Genomic DNA, 13,376 nt, shown 5'->3' with positions numbered 1-13,376 from the left:
CACTGAAATGTCATGCGTGTTCTGGTTAAAAAAATGTAGGGAAGGGAGAAAAACTCAGTCTCATTTTTTCCTCCAAGTTCAAAATTATCCGACATCGTTTTTTGACCTTTTATTTATTTATTTTATTTCTAAATGGCGTTTGACTTAGTCTTTGCACGTTCACTTTGTAAACACTAAGTCGGTACTTACGCCTACGTCACGCTTGACCTTTCAATGTGATTACGTAATGTGTGGCGCATCACAGCTAGTGCAAGACGAGCATTTGTGGTTAAAAAGTATACAAATGTTTTTTTTTAATGTAAAATGAAAGATGGTTTGTCTAGATAAGACTCTTATTCCTCGGCTGGGATCGTGTCAAGACTTTGAAGCTGCACTGAAACTGACATTTGGACCTTCAACCCTTTGGACCCCATTGAAGTCACTATATGAAGAAAAATCACAAATAATGATCGGTTTGAAAAGGAAACCCCTCCACTGAGCTGCTCTAAAAGAGCAACTTGACTTTCATCCTCATGTCCGGCTCAAAAATCCTATTTTTTAATGGATAAAATGAAATCACGTCCTGTTCTTAGAATTGCACTGAAAGCATCTATATTTCTTGCAGAACATCTGAATGGTGTTGGCCGATCTAGTTTTCTCAGAAAGCCTCTCTCAACGATCTGAGCCTGTTTTCAGCAACCCGTGACCACTGTGCACTTCAGTTCTCGCCAGCCTGCTGTTTCTGCAGCGTTCCCGGTGTTCACAAGCCTCTCTGTTCATGTGCTTGCCATTGTTTTATGCTGGAAAAGATTTGAATCCCCTGGAGAGAGGCCAGTGTCAATCGCCGCAATTACGCCATTCAACAAATGCCAAATGTCTTTGTCCCTTTAGATTCAGCTGCAGGTGCTGAAAAGCAGAAATCAGCCTTTTAAACTGATCTGAGATCAGCTCCAACATCATTATCCAAAACCTTTTCTAACAGGAGGAGAACATGCATAGAGCTGCATGGCAATATACATCACTGCATGTGATTTTATTGCAAATCAATATGCATTTATTTATTATGAGTCTACTGGTCATCATTTTCCTCTATCAGGGCTGCACGATATTGGAGAAAACAGATATTGCGATATTTTGTTTTTCTGCAATATATATTAGGATATGAAAAGATACAGGAATTTTCAACGGATGAATAGAATAGCTAAATTTGGAAACAATTAATCATTCTAAGAGTTATTTTTGGGGGAAGAGCATCTGCATAATAAATAATAATAAAAAAAATAAAAAAGTGTAAATATTTTATTCTGAGTATGTTTTTGTTTTGTTTGTTTTTTGTGCCAAATCTTGGGAAAAACTTGAAAAATGCGAGTGTTCATGCTTGGGTTTGCTTTTTCCACGAAGCAAATCAAACCTCTTTCAGAAACCATAAAGTTGAACGGATTTAAGAAAACGACAACATTCCACTTGAGTTTTCATAGGCCGCATTCCCAGTTTTTTCACCTTTTCATTGACTATAAAATAACAACAATATTTTATTGTGAATCATGTTAAATAAAAAATATAAACCCCCTTCAAGATATATTCTAATAATACTGTTTCTTCATTTTCTACCGATAAGCCATCAAACATTTATTTTGACGGGTTGCAAGCAAATAAAAATATGCGCTGCTGTGATTTATTATTATTATTATTATTATTAAAAAAATTAAACCAAAGAAATATATTGTAATAATACTATTGTTCTGTAATATAAAAAATCGAGTAATAAAAATACTACTAATATTTATTCTTTTTTAAAATTATTATTTTTTTCTTTTTTTCTTAATATATTATTTTATGTTAAACCATCAAGCTTTTATTTTGACGGGTTGCTGCCAATAAAAATATGCGCTGCCAGTTTCAGAAAGCACTGTGTTCATTTACATGCATGCAGTCTGAATCCGCTTCACACTGAAACGGGTAGCGCATATATTATTTAATTAAATCACACCCTGCATGATTTGATAATTGCACTAAGAAATAACACAATATCAATTAATTTTCCTATATTGTGCAGCCGTAACCTCTGTTTGTGCTGCTCAGGATATGGTGCGGCGTGGCGAGATCATCGATGACGTGATGGACGACGAGTTTTACCTGCGCAGGCTCGACGCTGGACTCTTCGTTCTTCAGCTCATCTGTTATATCATGGTGGAGATGTGCAGTGCTGGCGTTCCTCAGGTGCGTCACACACAACCCTCGTCACACAGGCTTCGTTTCAGGTGTAACTAAAGCTGAACGTGTTTAATTCTGTGTGTCTTCTCTTCCAGTTACAGCAGAGAGTCCATCAGATCCTCAATCTCAGGGGAGGATCCGTCAAAATAGTTCGTCATATAATGAGAGGTAAGATTATACATTATATTGTGAGCTTTTCAAATGCATATATCAACATCTAAAGAGAAATTATATTTTGCATAAATAAAATAAAAGGATATTTTAATGACCATGACTATGATTTGAACATAAATGTGCTTATTTCTGAGATCCACACAATCCCATTTTATGTAAGCTATCTTTTTTAAAGTCCCCATGAAATCAAAATATGTTTAACGTGCTCCAAAACAATGACACAATTCACATTTAGAAGATATAAACGTTCAAAACGTACAGTCTCTCACTTATTCCAATATGGATCAATGATTTTGATCACTCTCCACCTCAGCCTCTCATCAGATTTTCTGTCCAATCAAATGCTCTCTAGAATCTGAAGCTCCGCCCCTACACTATAAATAAACGCTGAAGCTACACCGCAGACTGTGGCTAACGAGCCTTCATCAGGGTGTCGGTAGCAAACACACTCCGAGTCCTTTTAAACAACAGTTAGTTAGTCATGTGACAATCACCTGGTTATGTAATATACAGTAGTCAATATTTCAAGTGGATCAAAAAAGTTCATCAAAGTTGTCCTGAGACAAGAACGGGTATTGTTCAAAATGAATGTATAACTTTGATGAAAGGTTCTGATCCACTTCAAATGTTGACTTCTGTAGAATGGTCACAATAGAGAAGACATTGTTAGAAAAATAGAGAAGACATAGCTCACCAAAACATAATTAAACCCAACATATGTTCCAAAAAAAAAAAAGATATTATATAACAATGCACTAAAGTGTAACAAATCAGAATCAACAATGTATTCCAATAACATAATTCTACAAAAAAAAAAAAAAAAAAAAAAAAAAAAAATATATATATATATATATATATATATATATATATGTACATATATGTGTGTGTGTGTGTGTGTGTATATATATATGAAGAGTTCAGATGCAAAAGCCTCCAAGTGTCATCTGAAATTTTCTTCTAGAATGATCATTTTTATCAAGCTCGGTTATTTAAGTTCAGTAATTTCACTTAAATGGCAATGAATAGGTAATTTTCATTGCCATTTAAGTGAAATTACTGAACTTAAATATATGAGCTTCATAAAAATGATCATTCTAGAAGAAAATTTCAGATGGCACTTTTGCATTTTGCATCTGAACTCTTCATATGTATGTATGTATATATGTGTGTGTGTGTGTGTATATATATACAGTCCCCTCCAAAAGTATTGGAACAGTGAGGCCAATTCCTTTCTTTTTCCTGTAGACTGAAATTATATGGGTTTGACATCAAAAGATGAATATGAGACAAGAGATCAACATTTCAGCTTTTATTTCCAGGTATTTACATCTGGATCTGATACACAACTTAGAAGATATACACTTTTTGTTTGAACCCACCCATTGCTCATGTGACCAAAAGTATTGGAACAGATTAACTTAAAATAGATTAAAGTGAATAAGACTTAATATTTAGTTGCAAATCCTTTGCTTGCAATAACTGCATCAAGCCTGTGACCCATTGACATAACCAAACTTTTGCATTCTTCTTTTGTAATGCTTTTCCAGGCTTTCACCGCAGCCTCTTTCAGTTGTTGTTTGTTTTGGGGGGCTGCTCCCTTCAGTCTCTTTTTAAGCAGGTAAAATGCATGCTCTATAGGGTTTAAGTCTGGAGATTGACTTGGCCAGTCTAAAACCTTCCACTTCTTGCCCCTGATGAACTCCTTTGTTGTTTTGGCACTGTGTTTTGGGTCGTTGTCTTGCTGCATGATGAAGGATCTCCCAATCAGTTTGGTTGCATCTTTCTGTAAATTGGCAGACAAAATGTTTCTGTACACTTCTGAGTTCATTTTGCTGCTGCCATCATGTGTTACATCATCAATGAAGATTAATGAGCCCGTCCCAGAAGAAGCCATGCAAGCCCAAGCCATGACATTACCTCCTCCGTGTTTCACAGATGAGCTTGTGTGTTTAGGGTCATGAGCAGATCCTTTTTTTCTCCAAACTTTAGCCTTTCCATCACTTTGGTAAAGGTTAATCTTTGTCTCATCAGTCCATAAAACTTTGCCCCAGAATGTTTGAGGCTTGTCTCTGTACTGTTTGGCAAATTCCAGCCTGGCCTTCTTATTCTTCTTGCTAATGAGAGGTTTGCATCTTCTGGTGTAGCCTCTGTACTTTTGTTCATGAAGTCTTCTGCGAACAGTAGATTGTGATACCTTCACTCCTGCCCTCTGAAGGTTGTTGCTGATGTCACTAACAGTTGTTTTGGGGTCTTTCTTTACAGCTCTCACAATGTTTCTGTCGTCAACTGCTGATGTTTTCCTTGGTCTACCCATTCGAGGTCTGTTACTTAGTACACCTGTGGTTTCTTTCTTTCTCAGGACATTCCAAATGGTTGTACTGGCTATGGCCAATGTTTGTGCGATGGCTCTGATTGATTTTCCATCTTCTCTCAGCTTCACAATTGCTTGTTTTTCACCCATAGACAGCTCTCTGGTTTTCATGATGGTTACACGTCTAATTATAAATTCAGTCTGCACAGGTAAAACCAAAATCTGAAACTGAGCGCAGACATTCAGTGCTATTTATTGTTTGAATAATCAATGTAATAGGACACACCAGGGCAACAAAACACACCTGCCAGTCACATGTTCCAATACTTTTGGTCACATGAGCAATGGGTGGGTTCAAACAAAAAGTGTATATCTTCTAAGTTGTGTATCAGATCCAGATGTAAATACCTGGAAATAAAAGCTGAAATGTTGATCTCTTGTCTCATATTCATCTTTTGATGTCAAACCCATATATTTTCAGTCTACAGGAAAAAGAAAGGAATTGGCCTCACTGTTCCAATACTTTTGGAGGGGACTGTATATATATATATATATACATACTAAATACAAACTAGATACAAGTAGAACATCACATAAGATATTAATGAAATGACCGATTTATCACTTTGGTCATTACATTAGGCCTCGCAAACCTTTAGCACTCAGTGTTTTCAGATTCGGTTCACTAGTCCGGTCTCTGTAGAAGCGTAACAGTATCAGGTGGATTGTGTGAAGCCGGTGAAGAACACACTTCCGCAGGCGATCAGCACATTCCCTGTTGTTAAAGCAAAAGGTTTGCTGTGCGCTGCAGTGCTCCTCGCTAGCGGCGTATTTCACTCGCACTTCCATCCATTCTCTCTCTCTCTCTCTCGAGCGATATTACTTGTTCGGCTTCGCCCACTCTTCAGCCCACAGCACCTTGATTAAGTCTTGACAGCTTTCTCTCTCTCTCCCTCCCTCTCTCCCTCCCTCTTTTTTAACCACTACTCTTTCATACTTCATCCAGTATTTCTCTCGGAAAGAACCCAACTCTTCTTTGATTTTGTTTTCATTAAAGTTTAGCGAACATTGTGTCTGGAGGTAATTTTGTGATGTTGTGTTCTATCCGAATGATGAGGATTAGTGAGATAAAAAGCAGCAATGCATTTTTTATTTCGCCATTAAGTTTCCTGATCCTTTCCTGATCCTATAAAATACACTTGCCATGTCATTTCTATGTATTTAATGTGTTAGAAACACACACACACACACACACATGCATATTTGAGATATTTTCCCGCTAATTAGATTTTTTTTTTATTTACATTTTAAGAAAATGTTCCTATGCTAATTGAAATGATAGTTTTACATACGTATAAATGAAACTGACAGTAGCTTATTGAATCATTGAATCATTGAGTCATTCATTCAAATGATTCATTCAAGAATGAAGCAAGTGCCTGTCTTTATGAATGAGTCATTGAATCATCGACTCACCCGATTCGTTCAAAAACGCTGAATCATTCAGTAAAGAAAAAACTACTGAGTCAGAAACGGATCTTTGTTTGGAACTTTTTCTGTTTGTAAAATAGAGCAAAAAATCAATCAATATTTCAGTCAATATTTTGGGTCTAAAATTTCGAAACAATGCATTTTTATTTGGCCATTACTCTCCCGATCCTTTTCTCGAGTGTTAAGTTAGAGCGTGTCAATTAATTGATTTAAAGCTGTGGTTCAAAGATTCACTCATCAGTCTAAAACACAATTGCCATGTATTTTTCATGTATTAAATTGTTAGAAACAAAACACATACATATGACTTTTGTTTAAGAAGGGTTTCTTTATCTACTGCTTATTGGAAAGCACAAGACCTTTCTTTGTGCTCTTGTTAAATTGTGCACTTCCTTCTCGGCGTGAACATTAATGATTCATCAGAGAGAGCGTGTTCCCACCTGAACTCTGCTTTAGCTGGTGACGGAGATGAAAACTGCTGGCGGTAATGGTCAAGAACGCACCCTCCCTGTTCAAAGGCACAAGCGTTGCTCTTTAGAAAGCTGCTATTAATGTGAGCTAATGGTGTCTCTGCTAGAAGTGGTACATGCGAGTCGTTTAACTAAATCTCCATCCCCATTTAACTGTCCATTCACTGCAGATTCTCCAAACTGCTGTGTTTTACAAGCAACGTATTTTAAGCCAAATGTATTGAAATTGGAAATGCGTAATATTTTGGTGGATATATGTAGTGGTCATATTCAGTTGTTTTTTTTGGTGTATGTCTGATTAGGATGATGATATAATTGTTTTATTTTTATTTTTTACAAATGTCACTTTAAAGGGGTGGTATAATGCACTTTTCACAACATGTAAAATATTGTGTGTGTATGTGAAGTTTTAGCTCAAAATACCCCACAGATATTTTTATAGCATGTTAAAATTGTCACTTTTTGAGGGTGAGCAAAAACTCACTGTTTTGTGTCTGTTCCTTTAAATGCAAATGAGCCGCTGCTCCCGGCACAGGGGGCGGAGCTTCAAGAGTTTGTGTCCTTTTACCTCACACAGACAGACACTGAAAATTTCAAAAAACTTTTAGCCTTTTATGTTCAAACCGGAGTCAGAAAGATGGAGAGACTCAAGAAGAAATGACAACATGTAGAAGCAACAGGACATTTCTGAACGGTTAGTTGATGAATTTATGAAGCTGATGTGTAGTTATCTTCTAGTCATTGATTAGCATATTCTGTCTTGATAATCTATAAACTATAAAATCTATTAAAAAAAACTAAAGTTAGAAAAGTGAAAACATATTCAACCACCCCTTTAAAGTTTGATTTAGAACGGTATTTTTTTATTTATTTTTTACAATTGATTTAGATTTTACAGTCAAACATATTTTCAGAGTGGTCAAATGTATTTGTCTGATTTGGACAATCAATCTATGAAACTCTTCGAAAGCCCTTAGTTTTCCATCTTCACTGCTGGAAATTTGAACCGTTTGATGCTTTAGATTTTTTTCCCAGTATACCTGATTGAAATCTCAAACCCACTGGAAGCCTTTGTTGGCATTTGTCACGGTTTGTGGTGTCCTTCAGACTCGTAACGGGTTTAATCCGAGCCGCAGGTCTGGAACAGTCTCAGCTGCTGGAGGAGTGTGTGTGTGTGTGTGAGTGTGTGTGAGCGTGTCCCAGCAGCTGGTGTGGGCGATCTCTGCTGAGAAATTGAAGATTTCACCTGCCCTCTGTAGCAGCTGTGCCCGTGTCAGAGCCGTGCCCGTGTCCTGGGCATCGCGCCCGCAGGTCTCTCAGTTCTGCAAATGTGCTTACACCGTATTAAAGGCAATCACAGGGAAAATGAAAACAAATGTTACACGAGGAATCAGACAGGTTGCGTTTGCTCTGCGGTTTAACTGTTATTGCCGTTTGTTTACTGGTTTGACTGATGGAAATGTTCCATTTCATTTTCTGCACCATGGGAAAATAGTGCAAATCTGTCGTTCTATCTGTCATCCAACCATCCATAGATCGTTCTCTCTCTCTATCTATCTATCTATCTATCTATCTATCTATCTATCTATCTATCTATCTATCTATCTATCTATCTATCTATCTATCGATCTATCTATCTATCTATCCATCTATCTATCTGTTATCTATTTATCGTTCTATCTATCTATCTATCTATCTATCTATCTATCTATCTATCTATCTATCTATCTATCTATCTATCTATCTGTCTGTCTATCTGTTATCTATTTATCATTCTATCTATCTATCTATCCATCTATCTATCTGTTATCTATTTATCGTTCTATCTATCTATCTATCTATCTATCTATCTATCTATCTATCTATCGTTCTATTTATCGTTCTATCTATCTATCTATCTATCTATCTATCTATCTATCTATCTATTTATCGTTCTATTTATCGTTCTATCTATCTATCTATGTCCGTCCGTCCGTTTTCTATCTATCTATCTATCTATCTATCTGTATTATTCTTTCTATCGTTCTATCTATCTATCCATCGTTCTATCTATCGTCTGTCTATCGTTCTGACAATCTATTGTTCTATCTATCATCTATCGTTCTAACTATCTATCTATCTATCTATCCATCTGTTATCTATTTATCGTTCTATCTATCTATCTGTCCGTCCGTCCGTTTTATTTCTATCTATCTATCTATCTATCTATCTATCTATCTATCTATCTATCTATCTATCTATCTATCTATCTATCTATCTATCTATCGTTCTATCGTTCTATCTATCTGTATTATTCTCTTTCTATCGTTCTATCTATCTATCTATCGTTCTATCTATCGTCTGTCTATCGTTCTGACAAGCTATCATTCTATCTATTGTCTATCTATTGTTCTAACTATCTATCTATCTATCGTTCTATTTAATCTATCATTATATCTATCTATCATTATATCTATTGTTTTATCTATCTTCTTGTAGAATGTGTGTGCATTAGCTAAAAAACAAAAAGTGTAATTATTTTTTAAAAACTTTTTTTGGTGTAAGATTTGAGCCAAAGCCGCAGCATTTCTACCATTGTTGTCAGGTGTTATTGGTAATCTGCTATAGTTTCAGCTAATGGCCTGTTTCCCAGATAGAAAACCGCTTCTACGCAGGAGATCACTGGCGAAACCAGGTTTATCTGCAGAAACTCTGAAATGAAAACGCCTACAAAAGCCTCGACACACTTCAAGGCCACGTTTGAGTCACAGGGAGTGTGTCATTGTGTTGCGCGCGTGACCTTGCGTGTGTGTGTACTGGTATCAGTGGGAAGCTCCTCTGCAGTGGGATGAAGTTTCCAGCATCTCACAGCTCATAATGGATAATCCTCTCAGATCATCCGGCATGCAGACTCCTCAAGCCTCCCTCTGTGTTTTTCCAGCCACTTTCTCCAGCCCTCGGGCTTCTGTTTTAATGTGCCACTTAGCTTCTTTTTTTTCTTATTGCTTTATTTATTTATTTAGTGTTGGGTTTGATCCTCTGTCCCAGGGCTTGAGCAGGGCTTAGAAACTAATCCGAGAGCATGTCTACCTTTACATGCTTGCTGCTTGTGGTGCACACTTCTCAAAAACCCTCTGTTGAAGTCGGCATGTAATCAAAATGGACCCTATTTCCTTTTTTGATGCACATTCCTGGTCTTATTGTGAACCATTTATCAATGCTGGTTATTTTAAATATAGGCGTTCCTATAGCCAAGGTCATTGGTTTGATTCTCAGCAAATGCAAGAACTTACAAAAATGTAAATTGTACCTTCAATGCAATTCAAGTTGCTTTGGATAAGAGCATCTGGCAAATGCATAAACGTAAATGCCAATGCAAAAAAAGTGCCATAATAAATAATCTTTAAACAGTGCCCATTATATATTTTTAACATTTTCAAGTTTCTTTAGTGTGTAATGTGAGTTTCGGTTCATTTTTGTGACGCGCTCCAGTTCACGAAAACCAAGACGGCAGAAAGTGCTTCTTGTTGGTTTTCTTTATTTTACAAATGCACAACGTTTTGTTGTTAATGTGAGAGCATGTCTACCTTTACACGCTTGCCGCTTGTGGTGTACACTTCTCAAAAACCCTCTGTTGAAGTCGGCATGAAATCAAAATGGACCCTATTTCCTTTCTTAATGCACATTCCTGGTCTTATTGTGAACGATTTATCAATGCTGGTTATTTTAAATATAGGCGTTCCTATAGCTCAAATTGTAGAGCTTGTCGTCTAGGTCATTGGTTTGATTCTCAGCAAATGCAAGAACTTACAATGTAAACTGTACATTCAACGCAATGCAAGTTGCTTTGGATAAAAGCATCTGTAAAGCATCATAAACGTAAATGCTAACGCAAAAGTGCCATAATAAATAATCTTTAAACAGTGCCCATTATGCTTTTTAACATTTTCAAGGTTCTTGAGTGTGTAATGTTTAGGTCTATCTCCGCTGAGTTTCGGTTCATTGTTATTGAAAACCAAGATGGCAGAAAGTGCATCTGGTTTGTTTTCTTTATTTTACAAATGCACAACGTTTTGTTGTTATTGTGAGTTTGCACAAATTAAAATAGTTTCGAATGAGGTATTACTCTTATCTGTATGACTAAAATGACGGAATATTTTAAGTTGTTTCCGCTGTTATCAGAAAAAAATGCTAGTGATCGCGCCGGCGCCTCCATGTCATGCAGTAAACGGAAACGCACTAGTACTTTAGCTTCCACACTCCACACAAACACTTGGATATGCGCCTTATAATAGCGCATACCTAGCTTATCTAGGTTAACGTTAGAGAGAGAGGCAAAGTTGCTACTACTTACATGTTTCAAATGATAAGCCATATTTGAGGTATCCAATTCTGGAATCTAATACTTGAGGTCAGGAATTGAGTACTTTTATAACATTTAAATTTTGATTCCTCTTATGAATTCCTTTGTGAGCATTTCAATATGATTTTAAACCATTCAAGCGCGACTCGTCTGAAGGCATGTGTTACTATATTGTGCATCTCTTAAAGTGACAGCAGCCTAATATTCCTGCTGCCGTCTCTATAATAGCACTGATCAAACAACAACAGACAACGAGAAAATTCACTCATTCTTGACTGAATAACTTTTCTTTTGTAACTATATTTGTAATGTATTTTATTTATAAAGTGCAGTGTTATTTTACATTTCATTAGTTTCTGTACCTGAATAACTGAAAATCTAAAAATCCTAATTTTTAATTTGTTGTTTTTTAATTACTGAGTGTTTTACATGTCTTTAATAATGCTTGGAATTTATATTAGTTATTATAAGCTTATAGTTTTTTTTTAACCTTATTGGAATCGAAATTAGAAATATATAAGAATCGGAATCGATAAGCAGAATCGAAATCGGAATCATTAAAATTCAAATGATACCCAACCCTAATTGTAGTCTTGAGTTTTCTTCCCGGAAATGAACACATCACAATATTCCTCATTTAAATAATTAATATGCAAAATAAAGGGGCGTGGCCTGGTTGAGTTAGTTAGTAGTGTGTTAAACTGGCGGTTATGGTAAGGGCCGGGACATTTCCAAAACACACTCAAAGCGCTTGACCAATCACAGCACACTGATCCAGCCGACCAATCAGAGCACAGTGTGCTTTTCAGAAGGAGGGGCTTCATAGAGACAGGAAGTAAACAGAGCATTACTGACAGACTGGGAAGAGAGGAGCTGCAACAATGGAGAATATGGGGAAATAATCAACATTCAAGCAGGAAAACCTGTTCTAGAAGAGCCAAAAAACATCAAGATATAGATTAAAGAAATTGTTGTCCGACAAATGACAATTAACACTTTTTTTACTGCTCTTATGCTCTTATTTTTTTGTGTTGAAGAAACAGTGACAGAACAGAAACAACAGACTGAAATTCAAGTCGTTTTTCATTGACGACCGTCAAAACTGGCTTTTTTGAGTCTAAATACAGATGCTAATGCCATTTCAGAGCTTTAGTGGAGGAGAACAATAAGGTCTCTTAAGCTCAGTCGAGGAGTGTTGTAAGTGTCCTCACTGCACACATAAAAGTCTCGTTCTAAGCATATGCTGCCTTTATCGTAACGTCTGTAGCCCTATGATTTCTTGGGCAGAGTTCCAGCTCTCTGCAGGTTACAAGAAACCGGAGTGTCCCGAAATAGCCGGACCTCAGTCAAAACGGCAGATTTGATCTGACTGAAGGACACGCTCTCAAAGGCACACATCAAATGGCCACGGATCTTAAAGCTATTTGCCCGTTTAAGAACGGTACTTCTTAAATCCCGGTACCTCAAACCCCAAACTTGCAGACTGAAGCCTAGTCTTTTTTCCCTCCATAGCTCATGCATGACGAAGGAGGTCTGAAAATAAACTCTGGTGGGCTGTCAAGTGATGTGTGACAAATATTTTTTTAAAATACTTTCAAGGATACAAATTCTCACTTTGATTTTTTTTGGGATTAAAGTATGCAGCCTCTCCTTTGAGACGGCGTTAGCGAGGGTTTCTTGGCAAGGGATGGCTGGTGTACATGAAATTCATCCAAATGACTAAACATCCCGTTTCTTTTTCCCAGAATATGCAGAAAATATTGGCGACGGCAAGAGCGAGGAGTTTAAGGAAAGTGAGCAGAAGAGGATTATGGAACTACTTGAGACTTTCTAAAAATCCGGCTGGAGCTTGATGTGTTTTTTTTTTTGTAGCATTTTTCCGTGTTATGGTTGACGACTATGTGATTCTATGTGGATTTTAACTTTCATCGTCATCCTGTCCTGACTTCTTTAAAGAAGCTGAGAAGGAAAAATCTGTTTTTTAACATTTGCCGGGCTGATTGTATCCCGGCAGATTGGATATCGCTATTGTATCTGTTGATATCTGACACTATTTGTTTGTTTATAGTTGTTTCTTTTTTTTTTTTAAGGATGGATATTTTGTGTCAGAACAACTTAACTTTTCTTGTAATAAAAGTTTGTGCTTTGGTTTCTTGGTGCTGTTTCCTTTGCTAGATTTCATACATCACCTTCCACAAGACTTAATGACTCATTGGACCAGTTCAGGCAGGGAACAACTCTGGTGCTGAAACATCATTTAGGAAAATGTAATGTTTATGACTCTTTTCTCCACTCCAGCGCTCCTGAGGTAAGCTAATTAAGCTAAGAAATCTATGTTTTCAGTCTTTTGTTTATCATTTAGGTATCATAGGTCTCTTTATATGCATCTAGGGGC

The 13,376-nt window shown here is 36.7% G+C and overlaps 1 protein-coding gene across 1 annotated transcript in view; it reads left to right on the top strand.

Moving 5' to 3' along the window:
- Positions 1-13,133, top strand: part of ctnnbl1 (catenin, beta like 1) — a 61,858-nt gene extending 48,725 nt beyond the window's left edge. The window contains exons 14-16 of the mRNA XM_079850031.1: positions 2,062-2,199; positions 2,289-2,361; positions 12,727-13,133. Of these exons, the coding sequence (XP_079706157.1) occupies positions 2,062-2,199; positions 2,289-2,361; positions 12,727-12,815 (300 nt within the window). The 3' untranslated portion in view covers positions 12,816-13,133. The remainder of the gene's footprint in view (positions 1-2,061; positions 2,200-2,288; positions 2,362-12,726) is intronic.
- Positions 13,134-13,376: the final 243 nt, after the last annotated feature.

Source organism: Squalius cephalus (assembly GCF_949319135.1).
Source record: "Squalius cephalus genome assembly, chromosome: 18".
Classification (NCBI taxonomy): Eukaryota; Metazoa; Chordata; class Actinopteri; order Cypriniformes; family Leuciscidae; genus Squalius; species Squalius cephalus.
This window is presented reverse-complemented; position numbering and strand designations above follow the sequence as displayed.